This window comes from Schistocerca nitens, chromosome 6 (genome assembly GCF_023898315.1).
Source record: "Schistocerca nitens isolate TAMUIC-IGC-003100 chromosome 6, iqSchNite1.1, whole genome shotgun sequence".
Classification (NCBI taxonomy): Eukaryota; Metazoa; Arthropoda; class Insecta; order Orthoptera; family Acrididae; genus Schistocerca; species Schistocerca nitens.
In genome coordinates this window covers 414,119,983-414,140,385 of record NC_064619.1, presented here as the reverse complement: position 1 = coordinate 414,140,385, position 20,403 = coordinate 414,119,983, and the positions used below count along the sequence as shown (strand labels likewise).

The following is a 20,403-nucleotide window of genomic DNA, read 5'->3' as shown; positions in this document are numbered from 1 at the left end:
CAATAGTAATTATGACAGATAGAAGCTCCCTTAAAATACTGCAGTTACACCATTCAACACCTCATCGAAGAGCCTTAGCTCTATTTACTATATAGAGAAAGCATCTGTGTCAATTGTATATTCCACTTATCAATTAAATCTTTACAGGTATTTGAAAACAGAGACTACTTCAGAGACTACTTGATAGTTAAAGGTCCAGTCTGTCCTGACATATCAGATGAAACTGAAGACCAAACAAAGGCAGAATCAAAGGTGAACACCGAAGATGTCAACGTTTATACCTACTTGCTGAAACTGTCAACATTCTGTAATTAACAGTCACATTATTCTGATAGAATTTCTGCTCATCATCATTAGATAATGGTGAGCTCTATACCTGATGTAATGGGATGCAAATGTAAAATGACTCATACCATATCATTATGATGTGTCATGCAAAATGATCCATGAAACTAACTCACCAACTTAGTGATTACTGTCCCCTTCCTTTTACCTACACAAGTAGCACCCCTCTTTTAAGAAAATAAGAAAGTAATTACACAGCAGGAAATACTGAAAATGTAAGTATTCACAAAAATTTCATTAAATTAGTGATGGCTTGTGCAAAGTATTATGGTTTCTAGTCTTTTGCCTTACAATGGAAGTAATCATAACTAAACTGAATATATTAATTTTAAGTATATACATTTAAACCTATGTAAATTTTATGATTAACAATTTAACATTGCGAGGAATAAAATAAAATTAGAAAAAAGAAGGAAAAAAGATGGTTTCCTTTATTATTGAAACTGGTCAAGAAATTACCCGTCTATGCTTTAGACCGTTCATCCATGGTGTAATTATATGAGTGACACTAAAAAAGTCTTTCAGGTTTTACATTTGCACAGTATACTACATACAGTTTCAATGAAAAATACTGATCTATTGGATTCAGTAATCTGTGGCCAATGATTGGCATCAGATTAAATATTTGTGCACAACATAATCTGCCCTTCCTAAAACCACCTTGATATTCCCCTAAATTGCTCTCTAGTGTTGTTTCTACTCTGTTTAGTATAATCTTGAAAAAGTGTAATACAGGTATGCAACTGGTTGCAAAGAAATTCCAGTGTTGCTTTTTTTATCTTGTTTGTTGTCTTTCATATGTAGTGGATATATCAAGGCCACTTTCCAGTCTCCTGGGAGTTTTTCTGTTTTCCAAGTTTCTCAAAGGTTAATTTTAGCATTTTTTTATTTTTTACATTTCAAAAGTTCCACTGTAGTGGAGTCTTCTCCACTACCTTTATAAGGTTTTAATAACTTCTTCAATTCCTTTGATGGGTGGGGATAAATATTCTAGACTTTCATTATTTTTTAAGTATTCACGCTTATTGATTGGTTCTGGGAAGTAAGATGCTGATCAAAATATTTTGCAAGTATTTCCAAATTTTCAGTTTTACATAAGCTAAATTGGTGAGCTTTGCCTTATGCCATCTGTTTTTAGATTTACATTTCAAGTACTTCTACCTAACACTGTACATCTTACTTTCTTCTCCAGATATATACTGAAAAAGGGCCTCTTTATCAGATCACCTACAGAAAACACTTTCATACTAAATTTTCTCATATGTTTCCTTGTTTTACCACCATATAGCCCTCAGCCTTTAGACTTACAAGAGCAGTGATCATGACTAAATCAAATATATTAGTTTTTTGTGAGTAAACTGAACTGTTATTTCTAAATTTTATAATTAATAGTGTAATATTGTGATTAATAAAATAAAATAAAAAAATTACCAGTCTGTGCTGTTGACCACTCACCTACAGTGCTGTCACAGTAATGATACTTTAAAAGTCAATGCTTGTACAGTATGCTAGACATAATTTCAAAGAAAAATACAGTCCTGGTGCTGAGAGCAGCGTAGGATGCATAGTGCCAGATGGGATGTCATCATATCAGAGCATTCGCAGAGAAAACAGACAGCTGTGTTGCTTCTCTTAGTTGATTGTAGTTTGGCTGACCATTTTTCAGCCATGGTTTCAATGGTTTCTAGTTATTGCTGAGAGAGCTCTACAAAACAAGTTTTCATCAATTTTATTTGCATATCAGCATGCATTCAAAGAGAAATGGCGTAATTTTAGTGCACTTTACAGCTCATATTTGAACAGAAATGGCGTAATTTTAGTACAATTTCATGCATGCATTCAAAGCAGAATGATGGCATAACTTTAGTGTAATACTTACAGTGTGCTGCAGCACATTAGCATATAATAACTGGCCAACATTGCATTAAATCCAAGTCAGCATACCATGTGTAAAACAATTCTTTCCATTTTATATTCTAAAACTAATAGTTATACTTAATTAGTAGACATGTAACTTAGTTTCACCAATTACACTGATCTTTCTATTAATAACAACGTAATTCACCCTTAAATCATGAGATGTGGTCTCTCAGGCCACACCAGAATTTTCCAAGTCGCTCTCGTAGGTCAATTATGGTGGAACGTTTTTGTACACCACCTACCCTCTTTTAATCATCAACCCAACAAATTATTATTGTCAGTTGCATTATCACCTTATCTGATTGGTGTTGACATGTGTTCTTTCATCAGTTCAGTACAAAATGTGTTAGCAAGAATGTGACCATTTTACACACTCTAAGTTCAATGAAATTTTTAGCCAGTGGATGGAGAATGATGTCAATGATATAGAACAAGAAGTAGATGAAGAAGACAATGATTTTTCAATAGCCAGTGATCACAATTCTGCCAGGAAACAAGAGGACTATTCAGAGGAAGAACTTCTGGATAATGGTGATGAGGACCTTTCTGTTTCTCCAACAAAATGCTTAGTGTTAGTTAAAATTAAATGTGTTCTGAGTGCTGGTAAAGAAAGATGTAGATCTCACTACTGAATATTAATTGTGCAGCCTTTCTTTTTCTGGCTATCAAGTTCAGTTTTTATACGCAAGTTTAAACCCTGGAAATTAGTTTTATGTGAAAATTTCTTTCCTACAGAGATACCATAATTTTTCAGAAAGTAAAATTCAGTTATCTAACAGGTTATTTTGTGTACTATCAAACAAGCTTCACAAAAGTATGTGATTTTTGCTTGTTACAAAAATAAAATCCTGTTGGCTTTATTTAGTGCAATAAAATCAACAAGGAATATTTAAACAACACTTATATAGTTGTATCGATAAATGTTATATAACATAAATTAAATTTTCAAATGATTTACAGCTTAAATCTTGGTTTAAAGATGGGGGTTGCAGAGACCACACCTCATAGTATACGTTACGGAAAAGTCACCTTGTGAGTTAAGGGTTAATTAGCAGTCAGCCTAAAGAAATCTCATTCTTTAAATTAATTATTTAAAGTGATGTACAGCAGATCATTTAGTAGGACAGTTCACAAATCTCAGCAGAAAGGACAGGACAGAATTGATTCATCACATAGTAATCAAAAATATCATTAAATATCATACATCCTTGTATAGTGTAAATTTTGGATGACCTTTGTAATCATAGCAACATTTCCAATAGTTTAATGTGCGTTAGTATACTGAAATGTCTCTAGTACTTCACTTTTATAAAATGAATGTCAAAATTATAATCTTCCTCACAGATAATCATTCCATATTCACTTGTGCAACAACACTCTGTCAGAAAATACAATCATTAGTTAAATTTAATAAACTGTAGCATTTCTACATCATTATAAAAAATTACTTCACTTAATTACTTTTAAAAGAAGATTCTCTCAAAAGATATTATTCATGAAAACACAATGTATCTTTAAAAGAGTCGATTTCTGTGTCTTCTCTGGATAAAACAACACAAAATTAATTGTTAACCATAATGTGGTTCAACTACTGTTAAGTAGTAGTAGAGTGCAACATAAATAGGACCTCACTATTATGCATTGTCACTGTTTTGCATTAATTACAGAAAAGTTTTTGTCACTGAATTTTTAGGTAATTGCTCATTAATTAGAGAATGTAATTAACTTTCTTAATTATCTTATAGATAATACTATATTTAATATGTTAACTGCAGATTATTTAGCTAATGACTTCAGGTTAATGACGAATGAGTATTAATGATTGCCACTTACTGGTCACATAATAAAAAATTACAGTGCAGCAGCGTATATTATTTCACAAGTAAAATGATTGTTAAGTAGATATGTGTGAAATTAAGTTCAATTACTTCAGGAAAACACTTGTTTAACCAAACATAGAAAGTGTAAAATCCTTTATCCTGTATGAGTTTATATAGGGATGAGGTGTGTTAACTGCTGAATAACTTTCTTACAATTATCAACTAGTAAGTAACCTCTAAGCAGACCCAAAGTACTTTAGTTTCAGACTTTACCATGATAGTAAGTGTGGTATCTTTCACAATGTATTACATCTCATAGTATTAATCGCTACTTATCAGAAACACAAAATTATGTAGCATACTAGAGCAAATTTCTCTAATTGTTGTTTAGTATGAACAAGTTATAGTTATCTGTTCATCGAGACGTTTTATGGCAACATAATCTTTGATGTTCATTACTGCAAACCATGGAAAAGCAAGTTAAACATTATAGCAAATCTTCAGATGTCTAATTGAAAGTCTGTAAGCCTTCGTAATCAGCATAACACAAAATCTTCTTCGTAATCAGCAAAACACAAAATTTTCTCTTACATCTTATTTTTAATAGCAAAATTATGGCATAATCCACCTGACTGCAACTTAATCACTTGTTTTAGCCATTACGTGTCACAAATAGTTAATTTCCCAACATAACATAACTGAATGAGCATACTGCACCACGTATCATGCAGGGGAGTTACTTTGAATGCAGGGGACACATCATTGAACTTTTTTTTGGTAAATAGAATGTTGGGAATCGACACAGAATTCATCAACCGACCACGGCATAACAGCCCGGATAATTATAATGGACATGTAAATAGAATTGTTTGTTTTTCTGATTTTACTTGAGTAAGTCAAATGTTATTGTTTTGAATTTTTCCTCTTAATCATCTTTCAATCTTTCATTTCATGAATTTTATCATGTGGTATGCCTGTGTTATTGCACTTTTTGTCAATTTTGTTAATCATTTCAACATGTTTATCATGAATCATGGACTTTGCTGTTGGTGGGGAGGCTTGCGTGCCTCAGCAATACAGATAGCCATACTGTAGGTGCAACCACATTGGAGGGGTATCTGTTGAGACACCAGACAAATGTGTGGTTCCTGAAGAGGGGCATCAGACTTTTCAGTAGTTACAGGACCAACAGTCTGGATGATTGACTGATCTGGCCTTGTAACACTAACCAAAACGGCCTTGCTGTGCTGGTACTCCGGACGGCTGAAAGCAAGGGGAACTGCAGCCATATTTTTTCCCAAGGGTATGCAGGTTTATTGTATGGTTAAATGATGATGGCGTCCTCTTGGGTACAATATTCCAGAGGAACAATAGTCCACCATTCGGATGTCCGGGCAGGGACTAATAAGGAGGACGTCGTTATCAGGTCAAAGAAAACTGGCATTCTGCGGATTGGAGCGTGGAATGTCAGATCCCTTAATCAGGCAGGTAGGTTAGAAAATTTAAAAAGGGAAATGAATAGGTTAAAGTTAGGTATAGTGGGAATTAGTTAAGTTTGGTGGCAGGAGGAACAAGACTGCTGGTCAGGTGAATACAGGGTTATAATTACAAAATCAAATAGGTTTAATAATGAATTAAAAAAATAGGAGTGCAGGTAAGCTACTGCAAACAGCATAGTGAGCGCATTATTGTGACCAAGATAGACACAAAGCCCACTCCTACCACAGTAGCACAAGTTTATATTCCAACTAGCTCCACAGATGATGAAGAGATTGATGAAATGTATGATGAGATAAAAGAAATTATTCAGGTAGTGAAGGGAGACGAAAATGTAATAGTCATGGGTGACTGGAATTCAAGAGTAGGAAAAGGAAGAGAAGGAAATGTAGTAGGTGAATATGGAATGGTGGTAAGAAATGGAAGAGGAAGCCGCCTGGTAGAATTTTGCACAAAGCATAACTTAATCATAGCTAACACTTGGTTAAAAAATCATGAAAAAAGGTTTTATATATGGAAGAGACCTGGAGATACTGGAGTGTTTCAGATAGATTATATAATGGTAAGACAGAGATTTAGGAACCAGGTTTTAAATTGTAGGACATTTCCAGGGGCATATGTGGACTCTAACCACAATCTATTGGTTATGAACTGTAGATTAAAACTGAAGAAATTGCAAAAAGGTGGGAATTTAAGGAGGTGGGACCTGGATAAACTGACTAAACCAGAGGTTGTACAGAGTTTCAGGGACATCATAAAGGAACAATTGACAGGAATGGGGGAAAGAGATACAGTAGAAGAAGAATGGGTAGCTTTGAGGGATGAAATAGTTAAGGCAGCAGAGGACAAGAGCTAGTAAAAACCCTTGGGTAACAGAAGAAATATTGAATTTAATTGATGAAAGGAGAAAATATAAAAATGCAGTAAATGAAGCAGGCAAAAAGGAATACAAACGTCTCAAAAATGAGATCGATGGGAAGTGCAAAATGGCTAAGCAGGGATGGCTGGAGGATGAATGAAAGGATGTAGAGGCTTATCTCACTAGGGGTAAGATAGATACTGCCTACAGGAAAATTAAAGAGACCTTTGGAGAAAGGAGAACCATGTGCATGAATATCAAGAGCTTCGATGGAAACTCAGTTCTAAACAAAGAAGGGAAAGCAGAAAGGTGGACGGAGTATATAGAGGGTCTATACAAGGGCAATGTGCTTGAGGATAATATTATGGAAATGGAAGAGGATGTAGGTGAAGATGAAATGAGAGATATGATATCACGTGAAAAGTTTGACAGAGCACTGAAAGACCTAAGTTGAAATAAGGTCCTGGGAGTAGACAACATTCCATTAGAAATACTGACAGCCTTGGGAGAGCCAGCCCTGAAAAAACTCTACCACCTGGTGAGCAAGATATATGAGACAGGTGAAATACCCTCAGACTTCAAGAAGAATATAATAATTCCAGTCCAAAAGAAAGCAGATGTTGACAGATGTGAAAATTACTGAACTATCAGTTTAATAAGTCACGGTTGCAAAATACTAATGTGAATTATTTTCAGACAAATGGAAAAACTGGTAGAAGCTGATCTCAGGGAAGATCAGTTTGGATTCTGTAGAAATGTTGGAACACGTGAGGCAATACTGGCCCTATGACCTATCTTAGAAGATAGATTAAGGAAAGACAAATCTACATTTCTAGCATTTGTAGACTTAGAGAAATCTTTTGACAATGTTGAATGGAATACTCTCTTTCAAATTCTGAAGGTGACAGGGGTAAAATACAGGGAGTGAAAGGCTAATTACAGTTTGTACAGAAAACGGATGGCAGTTATAAGAGTCGAGGGGCATGAAAGGGAAGCAGTGGTTCAGTAGTTGGGAAGGGAGTGAGACAGGGTTGTAGCCTGTCACCAATGTTATTCAATCTGTATATTGAGAAAGCAGTAAAGGAAACAATAGAAAAATTCGGAGTAGGAATTAAAATCCATGGAGAAGAAATAAAAACTTTGAGGTTTGCTGATGACATTGTAATTCTGTCAGAGACAGCAAAGGACCTAGAAGAGCAGGTGAACGGAATGGATGGTGTCTTGAAAGGAGGATATAAGATGAGCATCAACAAGAGCAAAATGAGGATAATGGAATTTAGTCGAATTAAGTCAGGTAATGCTGAGAGAATTGGATTAGGAAATGAGACATTTAAAGTAGTAGATGAGTTTTGCTATTTGGGAGCAAAATAACTGATGATGATTGAAGTAGAGAGTATATAAAATGTAGACTGGCAACGGCAAGGAATGCATTTCTGAAGAAGAGAGATTTGTTAACATCGAGTATAGATTTAAGTGTCAGGAAGTGAAACATGAATGATAAATAGTTTGGACAAGAAGAGAATAGAAGCTTTCTAAATGTGGTGCTACAGAAGAATGCTGAAGATTACATGGGTAGATTACATAACTAACAAGGAGGTATTGAATAGAATTAGCGAGAAGAGAAATTTGTGGCACAGCTTGACTAGAAGAAGGGATCGGTTGGTAGGACATGTTCTAAGGCATCAAGGGATCACCAATTTAGTATTGGAGGGCAGCGTGGAGGGTAAAAGTTGCAACGGGAGACCAAGAGATGAATGCACTAAGCAGATTCAGAAGGATGTAGGCTGCAGTAGTTACTGGGAGATGAAGAAGCTTGCACAGGATAGAGTAGCACGGAGAGCTGCATCAAACCCGTCTCTGGACTGTAAAGACCACAACAACAACAAAAATCACAACAACATCAAATATTCTGCTCACTGATATTAAAAAAACTTTCTGTTTTTCTTTTAGTTGGTCTTAAGTTTTTCCTCCTCAAATTTTTTTTTTCCATTTTAGTGTCTATTAACCATGGCAATGATTTCAACATTTTTTTCATTTACTAGTAGTCTGAAATTTCACAAAGAAATTTCATCATATGTACTGTTAAATCTCTCTCCCAAATATGTAAGGTAGAAGTGGCCTTTTATTTTTTATTTTGACATCCCAGGCCCATTTTTCTAATTCTTACACTTATTACAGTTCAGATTTTAGTTCCAGTTTTTGAAAACAACCCCAATACATTCCATATTCATCATTCAGTTTTGTGTCTTGTTGCATTTGTAAATCATAAAAATGTTTTCCGTAACATAATTTTACATTGTACAAAAGGTGTCTGGAAAATTTTAAATTTGTATTTTAATTCTGGTTTATTAACAATTACATACAATAAAAATACAACACCACCATGTGTGATCTTACCATTAAAAATGTGTGAAATGAAAAATATCGTAATCATTATGTGGAAATATACGTTGAAAATCTATGGTTGATTTTATTCGAACAATTATCAATGTACATCACCATGTGGCAGTTTTCGATAACAATAAGGAAGAAGTACTAGGGTTTAACATCCTGTGTAAGACTCTGAGTGTCAAACATATAACTAAGAAAAGTTTTAACAATCAAATTAGTTATGGGAAGTGTGATTCAATTATTTGCCAGTATTTTTGAAAACTACATTAATAACTAGACAGCTGTTCCAAATCATTTTTCATCTATTGTGTGCAATGTCCTAGACAAAAACAAACATAACCTAACACAGTTTTGATCTGGTAACAAGTAACACAGATAACCTGCCTTAACTTTGAACGTAATAGCAACTAAATAGGTGAACACTGCCGCTGTTGATAAATAAACATCAACAGTTAGCATTTTACTTATTATTGTTTAGATAGGTGTTTAATGGGAAGTACAGCTAATAATTACAAATCTTTGACAATTTGATGCATCATTTCTCACTACAGAATATTTTACATAATATATAATTTAGGTAGAAATACATTTTCTTATCAAAATTAATGAAATAATTTTGTGAATTATTATTCCAGAATTATTCTAACCAATATTTTAACTACGCAATTGTTTTTCTTACTAATATTCTCCCTGAGCCTTCTTCTTTAAAGTTAGGGGACCAGCTTCTACACTAATCTGTACTATAATAATATATTGCAAAGTTGCGGCCACCACACTGAAATAATGCACAAGATTAACAAACTGTTACTGTCAAATGTTCAAAAAAAGTTGGGAAATATTTTAAAGCAATTTCAAGTTCTTCCAGCATCTTCTGGAATGTTCTACAAACTAGCTTTTTATAAAATGATAATAAATTTGAAATCTGGTTACATAGTTTTTTGTATAATTACTTCTGTGGGTACAGACAATTCATCTAGATTAGAAAATGACCATGGTTTAAAATAAATACAAAACATTAACATGTTTCAAAACTTCATATCAGCTTCTTCTTTAAAGTTAGGGGACCAGCTTCTACACTAATCTGTACTATAATAATATATTGCAAAGTTGCAGCCACCACACTCAAATAATGCACAAGAACATCATCTATGTTTGTTATGTTGGGTAAGCTATATGTAATGTAACATTTGTATCTACTCCATATTTGAATAGATATCTAAAATTTTACAGGTATTTGAAAACAGAGACTACTTGATAGTCTGTTCAGACGTATCAGATGAAAATGAAGAACAGGCAAATGCAGAATCAAAGGTTAAGCACACAGGAAGGAAGCATTTATGTTTATTTGTCAAAATTCTCAGCATTCTGTTGATAGAAGTCAGACAATGGAGTCTCCAGTGCCTAATGTACTAAGTTAATAAAGTACAGGGTGCCCATAATCAAAGTTCCATTTTCAAAACAGTGTAGAAAGAGAACCATTGCCCAGAATTACATCAAATCTGAAGAAATATTATTGATGAAGAGGGAAATGTCATAGGACAAAAATATTTTAACAAAAACCTGACCAATAGACAGTACAGTAAGTGGCAGAAGATGTACACCAACTGACGCATGGCACATAGCTGTTCATAAGTTTGCGTCCGAGACACCCAACGTGACGGTCCCCATGAAGGATCATCACTGGTGGTAAAGCTCTTGTACAAGAACAGTGACTGTGTGCCAATAGCACTGAAGAAGTTCTGGACACTCAATGGTATGAGAAAAGAAACAGTTTGATGTCTCCTAAGTGACTGGAGAAAATGTTTACAAATTTTGAAAAGACAGATTCTTGTGAAATGCAAGGTGGCCGAGGGAGGAAAGCAGTTGATCTGACATCTGTCAAAGATGTGGCCGCAGCATTGCAGGAAGGGTTGAGCGGTGATGTGCAAACATGCAGTGCATGAGGAATTGCCCGAATGTTGAACATGAATGTGAGCATGGTGCATAAAATCCTACAAATTAACCTGCATTGCTATCTATAGAGAGTCACCCACATTCAGAAGCTGCTTCCTTTTGTATCCTGCCTGGAAGGCAGCATGTGGGTAGGAGCAGGAGCAAGAAAATGTAATACACTTTGGTACTGCAAGAAAGTAAAAGTGGTTTACTGGTGCAAGAAGATTAATACATAACTTTGCACTAAGGTGCGCAGCCTTAGACCTGTCATAAGTTAAGCGAAGCTGAAGTGAAGTGTCCCGGCCATCTGCTCTTCATCAAATGGGCTGAAACTGGAGCAGAGCTCGTAGAGCACAGCACAAGCTAGAGGGAGCTGTCGTTGGTGTCGGTGTCATAGTGCCAAAACCTACACCGTGGCATCGTGGCTATTGATACCACATCCCTCCCCCCCCCCCCCCCCCCCTGAAATGATGCACCTGAAACCTGCCCAGGCCTCGCACTGCTACTGGTAATGCTCCGATGAGGAGTCGGAGGTGGAGCAATGACCTCCATGGGTGACGTCGGTGGTGGCGTGATGGCAGCCTCAGCGTCCATCGGTTCCGGCACCACAGATGAACGCGACGGGGGCGGCGATGACAGTGAGGGTGGCGGTGGCAGCCGGAGGTGCAGCCGTGGCGGCGGCGAGAGGAGCCCATCCGGCGCAGGTGACTGTACTGGAGCAATGACGATGGCAGGCACGCCCGGGGAGGTGCCAGAGGCGGAGGTGCTGTCGGTTGAGTTGTGGGCTGAAGCGGTGGAAACTGCGAAGCCTCCAATTCTGCCAGAAAACAACCAGATGCAGAAAATGGAGGACGGCACAAATGGATCTGGTTCCGGTGTTGCTTGACAGTGCTGGAAGGACCAGAAATGAGAAATAAGGTGCGGCCAAGCTGGCGAAGAATGCGCCCCTGCTCCCAGTGCTGCCTACCAAAGAAAATGCATAGAACGCCAAAGCATGTGGCGTCAAGCCAGAACGAGGTGAAGCAGCGGGAGTGCACAGCAGCAGGTGCAATAGCTGCAGGAGCAACCAATGGGTGCGGCAATGTAGCAATTCCGCTGGGGAACCGGTGCCACGCGGCTGGGAGCGATATGAAGCAAGGAAAGTCCAGAGCGCGCACTCGCGAGAGTGAGTGGTGCGCAACTTGTTCATCTGTGAATTAAATGTACACACAAAGTGTTCAGCCTTGCCATTTGACTGGGGGTGGAACGGGGCTGAGGACAGATGGCGAATGCCATTAGCAGCACAGAATGCTTCAAACTCTGAGGACACGAATTGGGGGCCATTGTCAGAGACAATAACTTCAGGAAGGCCCTCATTGCAGAAAATAGACATCAGAGCCCGAATAGTCTGGCAGATGTAGTAGAAGACATAGGGACAACAAAAGGAATGTTGCTGTACGCATCAATAATGATCAACCAGTGGGTGTCCCAGTACAGACTCGCAAAATCAATATGAACGCGCTGCCAAGGCGCAGGAGGAGTCAGCCACGCAAAGAAGCACTGGTGCGGAGCAGATTGACGCTCTGCACAAGAGCAACAGTTAGCAAGCAAATTCTCAATATGTTTATCGATGCTGATCCAAGTGCAATGACGATGTGCTAATTGCTTCATTTGCACTATATCCCAATGACAAGTGTGCAGCAAGTGGAGAAATTCTGACTGCAACGAATGAGGTACAACCACATGAGACTGATCATTGTCAGTTCATAACAAGATAACACCATGGTGTACAGACAAGTTGAGACGTTGTCCAAAGTAACGTCGAACAAGTGGATCTCAAATCTGCATAGCAGATGGAGGCCATTGAGTACCAATATACTGCAAAAGAATCTGCAAAGAAGCATCGGCGGCTGTTGCGCCAGCAATGCAACGAAAATCGACTGGAAAAGCATCAGCTAATTCCTTATCTTGTGAAGCAATAAACATGCATGACAATTCGGAAGAATCAAACACTTCGTCAGGACCGATAGACAGACGAGACAAAGCATCAGCATTGCCATGCTGGGCCATAGGCCAAAACAAGATTTCGTAATTGTAGTTAGACAAAAACAAAGACCAATGTTGCAACTTTTGTGCTGTACGGGCTGGAACTGTCTTTGACAGGTGGAACAATGACATCAAAGCTTATGGTTGGTGACCAAATAGAACTTGCAACTGTACACAAAACAATGAAACTTTGTCACTTCATATACAACAGCTAAAGCTTCTTTCTTGATTTGAGAATAGTTTTGCTGGGCAGAATTGAGCAACTTAGATGCAAAAGTGATCAGGCGATCAACGGAATTAATGCGGTGTGAGAGAACCACTCCGATGCCATGAGAAGATGCATCGAGAGCCAAAACAACTGGTTTGGAGAGACCGAAAGGAATCAAACAGTGATCACTCAACAAAGCAGATTTGAGCTTGTGGAAATCAGCGTCACATTCTGAAGAACAAACCAAAGGAATGCAAATGCACTGCAATCTGCACTGCATTTGGTATAAACCAAAGAAAATATGAAATTTTGTCCAAAACAGGCTGAAGTTCTTTCACGTCCCTGGGCACTGGCAAGTCTCTAATCACACTGACATGTGACGGGGAGAGATGGATACCCTGTCCGTTAATCATAAGTCCTAAATACTGAATTTCAGTTTGAAAAAATTTGCACTTGTTTCTGTTACACTTTAGTCCTGCCTGCAAAAGTACAGTAAATAAGGCACACAAATTCTGCAAATGTTTTTCAGGGGTGCGACCTGATAGAACTATATTGTCCAGATACTTGGAACAACCAGGGACAGTGGCACACAACTGCATCAAATAAGACTGAAAAATAGCAGGAGGCGAAGCACAGCCGAACGGAAGGCAGCGAAACTTGAACAATCCAAGATGGGTGTTGATCACAAAGTAGGGCTGTGACTGTTCGTCAAGCAGAATCTGAAAGTATGCATCCCGCAAGTCAATCGTGGAAAAGAATTTTCCTGCACCGAGCTTATCAAAAATGTCTTCAGGACGTGGTAAGGGAAACTTAGCTACCACTGTCTGGGGATTTACTGTAGACTTAAAGTCAGCACAAATACAGAGACAACCGTTTGGTTTCTTCACACACACTATAGGCAAAGCCCATGGTGAAGCAGAAACAGGTTTGATGACACTGCTGTCTTGCAAATGCATAAGTTCAGCAGCTACGGCATCGTGCAGTGCATGCGGTACCGGGCATGCGCGCTTGAAAACAGCCATGGCATTGTCTTTAACTACAACATGTGCTGCAAAGTCTGTAGCACAACCAAGGCCATCAGAAAAGAGTTCAGCAAAATCATCGCATAGTGTGGCAACACTGTCTGCATGGTCACTACGGTTGATGCATAGTACATCACTAGAGCAGAGCACATGGAAAGACACTGTGCGGGTTGTCGCACCATACATGGCTTGCAAACTACACACGCCGAGCACTGAGATTCCCTGTCCAGTAAATGCAGTCAGTGTGGAATGTGAACGTAGAAGTGGGGGTGAACCAAGCAAGTCATATGTTGATTTGTTCAGTAAAGAAACTGATGCACCAGTGTCCAGCTGCAAACAGAACGTCCACAAATGTTCAAAGTCACAAAAAGTTTCCTCGCATCATGCTGAATGTGAGAGGAAGTGTCAGGAGATGAAAGAATTTTTAACGTGCAGCTACAGCATTTACACTGTCACGGAAGTGGGAGTTTAAAGCATCAATCACTTTGTGGTACGTTTTAGTTTCTGGGCGGGTGGTGGGAAACAATTTCATGAGCACACGGTACAACACAACACCTGCATTGGTAATGAAAAAAGCAAGCTGCTCTGGATCTGGTATGTTGTTAGCTGTGAAGTGTGCCTTGAGCTGGGCAATGTATTCTGACCAGCATTCAACACTAGGATTGAAGGCACAAAATGGCGGCGCCATCGGCGACAGCGTCAGTACAGGCGGTGGTGTCAGAGGTGCCGAAGTAGCTGCAGTTTGTAGCGTGACCAGTCCATTTATGGCAGCAAGCAGCTGCATCATTTGCTGAGCCTGAAAACATGCAAGATCAGATAGTGAAGCCTGTTCCTGTGGGGAAGCCATAGTTTACACAAATGAGAGTCTTATAGTGAGGCTAACACGAAAAGAAAGCAGGACCGAGCAAAGAAAGGAACTGATAGGAGACCAGAAAAAATAAAAATCTCATCGCAAACCTCTGTATCCCACCTGGAAGGCAGTGCGTGGGTAGGAGCAGGAGCAGGAAAAGGTAATACATGTCGGCACTGCAAGAAAGTAAAAGTGGTTTATGGTGCAAGAAGAGTAATACATAACTTTGCACTGAGGTGCGCAACCTTAGACCTGTCTTAAGTGAAGCAAAGTGCCCAGCCATCTGCTCTTCATAAAATGGGCTGAAACTGGAGTGGAGCTCGTAGAGCACAGCACCGGCTAGAGGGCACTGTTGTCGGTGTCAGTGTCATAGTGCCAACCTACGCCGTGGCATCATGGCTATCGATACCACACTTCCTATGACCTACCAGCGAGACAAATGTTTACTCTCTGACTCACATGGAAGTGCACAATGAATGGCCAAGGAACATTCTGTGGACAGACAAAGCCCATTTCCATCTTCAAGGACATGTCAATACACAGTGTTACCGAAAATCCAGAGACTAATGACCTCGTTGTTTGGTCTCTTCCACCACATCAACCCCAAACAAAAATCCACATACACATCAACTAGTGCCACAGAAGTGACTGTAGTGTGGGATGATACCATTGTTTATTGTAGGGCTGTACTTTTTTGAGAGATGAGTCCTGCAGATCCTGTTACCTGTTCTTTCACTGGTAAATGCTATGTGAATCTTTTGTGCATCATCATCCCACCCCTTCAATAGTATGGATGTGTCAGTAGGATCATTTTTATGCAAGGTGGTGCTCCTCTGCACACTACACAGCCAGTGGAATGGGAGTTGCAGAGGCTTTTTGGAAAAGCTAGAATTATCAGCCGTGGTTTCCCTACATCCTGGACATCGAGATCACCTAATCTTAATCCACGTGACTTCTGGCTGTGGAGTTATCTGAAAGATGTTATATTCAGTGCTCCAATTACAAATGTAGGTCAAACAAAAGCATGCATTGTGTAACACTTAATGAAAATGACCCCCAAGACACTGATCTGTTGTGGAACATGATGTTTCTTGATTTCAACTTGTGTCAGAAAACGGTGGACAGCACATTCAACTTGTCTTGCACCAGTGTCACAACAATTAGAAACAGATGAATTTTCCTTTTTATGTGGTTTTTGGCCCTAAGACAATTGAAAACCAATGTATTTTGTTTTTATGCATTTTTTTGGCCCCAGGACAATTGAAAACCAATTCTTCTCATCCAGTATAGTAAGACATTGCTTTGGTGGATCAGCTTACCTAACCAGCTGTGCCGCAGTTGTTGACTGCCAGACTTGTAAAGTCATGCACATTGAACATAATGGATGATGTAATGTGCAACTCTAATCATATTGTGATTTATCTGTCATTTGTAGCTGGTCTGATTTGTGTTTAGATATTTACAGTGCCAGCTACTGGTGAAACTTACCTTAATCCCCACTGTGGTGTGTCAATATTATGCTGTTCAGATTTGATGTCATTCTGAGCAGTGGTTCTTTTTCTACAACATTTTTAAACTGGAACATTAATTATGGGCATCCTGTATGTAATGGATCAAAATGGGCCATTGAATGATTATGCTGCTGCTGATGATAAGTTGGAGATTCATCATAATATTGAATATTTTCAGTCACACAATTTAACACAACACTCTAGAGGCTGAGCTATGTTTAACATGTTGAGAAAGGTTTAAACTGTGCAGAATTTATATAAAGTTTTTACTCTAATTAACAACTAAAATTTTAAAGTTGTTTGAAAACAGAGACTACTTGATAGTCAGAGGGCCAGTCTGTCCACACATATCAGATGAAAGTGAACAGACAAATGGTGAATCAAAGGTGAACACAAAGGAAGGAAGCATTTATATCCGTTTATCTAGATTCTCATGATTCTGTTACTAAAAGTCACAATGTTTTGATGGAGATTCCTATTATCACCTTTAGAAATTGAGCCCTATGTTTAATGTAATAACAAAGAATGTAAGGGATCTGAATGGGCCAATAAATGGTTATGCTGATGATGATGACAAGTAGGAGTTCCATTATAATAGTGAATAGTTTCATTCACACCATTTAACACAACACTCTAGAGGCTCAGCTGTATTTAATACTTGGAAAAGATTTAAACAGTCCAAAATTTGTGCAATGTTTATGTTTGAACTAACAACTAAAATTTTACAGCTGTTTGAAGACAGAGATTACATGGACTGCTTGATAGTCAGAGGGCCAGTCTGTCCAGACATATCAGATGAAAGTGAAGAACAAACAAATGCAGAATCAGAGGTGAGCACAAAGGAAGGAAGCTTTTGTATTTGTTTGTTTGAGATTCTTACCATTCTATTACTAAAAGTCATAATGTTTTGAAACAGATTCCTATCAACACCTTTGGACAATGAGCCCTTTTATGTGCTAACGATGTATGTAATTGATCAAAATGGGCCATTAAATGATAATGATGATGACAAGTAGGAGGTCAATTATAATAGCGAATAGTTTCATTCACACCGTTTAACACAACACTCTAGAGTCTCAGCTATATTGAATATGTTGAGAAAGGTTTAAACAGTGCAGAATTTGTGTAAACTGTGTGTTTGAATTAAAAACTACAATTTTACAGGTGTTTGAAAACAGAGACTACAGAGACTACTTGATAGTCAGAGGGCCAGTCTCTCCTGATTTACCAGATGAAATTGAATGTGAAGAACAACCTGTTACTGACTCAGGAGAAGTTCCATCCTTAAGTTCTGCTGTTTTTCAGTTAAGTTCAGGAGGTATGTACACTGATATACATTGATTTTGTATGGTTGTGAGATGCAAGTAAACAAAGCAGCTCTTCTTCCAGAAGTGGGCCCTGGGGCTTCCAAAGATGGTGACTATAAGAATCCAGAATACTACTCATACCATAAGACATCTTACTATGAAGCTCATCTTGAAATGCTGAAATATCGACAACCACAGCCTTCAAACCGTTCACGCTGAATGTACAGTACAACTTGAGAAAGCTTATTACCTCAGTATCACAAAGAAAATAATTAAATTGGAATCAGCTCTTCACAACAACATTAAATAAGCATAATATGAAAAATAACATTTACAACAAATATAAATGATTGCATAATACATTTCTCTTCTGTTGTTCACGGCCTACCCATCGTGAGAATGAATTTATTTGTGATGTGGTAGTGAACAAATCTCCAGTTTTACTGATATTTTCATCGGTGTCAATTTAAGACTTACTGTAAAATAAAAATTATGAAAATAAAAATATGTTTTAATGTACAAGACAACATGTCAAGAACCATCTTTCTTTTTCCAGTAATTTAAGTAACAGCATGTTAGTCTGTATGTTTCTGTGCACACTTAGAACCTACACCTAGATGGCACTTGAAACTGTGGAAAATGGTTGTGGAATAATTGTGGATAGCTCCATAAAAATGTGATGAAGTAAATATCCAAATCTTACTTTGTTGTTCAATGTGGAACAGCAGTTTCATTCATAGCCTCACTGTATTTACAAATAAATTAATTTGCTGTCTGATAAGTATTCATCAACCAGTTCACAAAAAGATGACACTGAATTGTAAATTTTGCTCATGAAGATGTAGTAATCAAGAGCGTAAACACAACCATCCCATACACACCTCAGATGTATTTGTATTTGTATTTCTTTATTGGTCCTGTAAGTCGTGTTTAGGTACACATTTGGCACAAATGATTTAGGACAAGTCAGGTTGGTACAGTATATAGAACATCATACACATTGTTATTTTGAAAAGATAAATAATTAAAAATTATTCAATACATGTTGAATATTGATGACAACATTAATATAATGAAATAATATGATAGATTGGCTAAGAATATTTGAGCAATTACACTACAGTTTTCTTGCACTCTAAAAACTCAGAAACAGAATAGAAGCAGTGGTCAAGCAAGTACTCTTTCAGTTTCACCTTAAACTTTTGTAAATTTTGCATCTGTGTCAAATACACTGGCATGTGATCATACAGCATTATGCCAGTATGATACACTCCTCTCTTACAAACGTTTGTACTTACTGTATTGACATGCAAATAATGCTTCTGCCTAGTATCATGAGGGTGGAAATCACAGTTATTCTTGAAGATCTTTCCATCTTTTAAAATACTTTCTTTGGTGAAATTTAGTATTTCATGCATATATAAGCAAGGAAGAGACAGTATATTAAGATTTTTAAATATTGGTCTACAGGAGTCCCTGTACTTAGCATGGTTTATTATCCTAACAATCTTTTTCTGTGGCCTAAATGTTTTGTTGGTACCTAAGGAATTCCCCCAAAAGATAATACCGTGCATCAGCAGTGACTGAATACTGCCATGGTACATTGTTATCACTGATGCATGGCTTGTATTTTGTGAGATGATTCTTACTGCATATGTAAGTGTGTTTAACTTTTTATTTACATGATTAAGATGTGTCTCCCATTTTAGGTTTTGCTGAAGATGTATACCTAAAAATTTTGTGTATCTCACAGATGAGACAGTTTTTCCATCAATTTTAAAAATCGGTCTTGCAGGATGTAGTTTCCATGGATTGTGAAAACTGACTGTCACTGTTTTATCATTGTTTATTATTAGCTTCTTTGTTCTGAATCATTGTGTTAAATTTTGTATTATACCTGTAGCTGTTTTTTTGTAGGGTTTCCTCATCACATGATTTGATTAGCATATTTCTGTCATCTGCAAAAGTACTGTTGTCCCTTTAGTTATTTTTTCTGGAAATAATTAACATAAAAAAATGAAAAGAATTGGCCCAAGGACTGACGCTTGAGGAACTCCATATGTAGTATTTTATGCATTACTGTAAAAATTACATTTTTTTGTGTTTTTATGTCTTTGTAGTTCAGTTGAGTGATCTGTTGACAGTCATGAAGGTAGGAATGTATCCATCTGTTTGGCAGGCCTCGTATTCCATAATTACCTAGCTTCTGCAACAGAGTATTATGATCAGTTACATCAAAGGCTTTACTAAGGTCAAGAAATATGCCAGACACATGTTGCTTATTATCTACTCCTGTCAGAATTTCATTTAAGAAGGTATAAATAGCTGACCGTGTTGATCTGCCAGTTCTGAATCCATGTTACACATCACTTATTATGTTTGCTTTATTTAGGAAGGCTGTCAGCCTTCTAAGAAATAGTTTTTCAAGAATTTTGCCAAATCCTGACAATACTGATACAGACCTATAGTTTGCAGCTTCATGTTTGTCCCCTTTCGTGTACAGTGGTGTCACTTTTGCCATTTTCAAAATTTTCCAGAATGATGAATTGAAAATATCCATTAATGGTTCTACAATAGATGTTACACTTGCTTTGAAGATAATATCTGGTATTTCATCAGTGCCTGCTGAATATTTATTGGGTAACCTTTTTATAATGACAGATAATTCCTTACTTGTTGTAGGAGACATAAATAGGGTTCTTGTAAGAACTTTTGC

The 20,403-nt window shown here is 37.5% G+C and overlaps 1 protein-coding gene across 3 annotated transcripts in view; it reads left to right on the top strand.

Moving 5' to 3' along the window:
* The window catches only part of LOC126263683 (uncharacterized), a 60,454-nt gene extending 42,389 nt beyond the window's left edge, over positions 1-18,065 (top strand). For all 3 annotated transcript variants that reach the window (XM_049960809.1, XM_049960810.1, XM_049960808.1), the window contains 4 exons: positions 148-252; positions 17,109-17,210; positions 17,545-17,698; positions 17,770-18,065. In XM_049960809.1, the coding sequence (XP_049816766.1) occupies positions 148-252; positions 17,109-17,210; positions 17,545-17,698; positions 17,770-17,906 (498 nt within the window). In that variant the 3' untranslated portion in view covers positions 17,907-18,065. The remainder of the gene's footprint in view (positions 1-147; positions 253-17,108; positions 17,211-17,544; positions 17,699-17,769) is intronic.
* Positions 18,066-20,403: the final 2,338 nt, after the last annotated feature.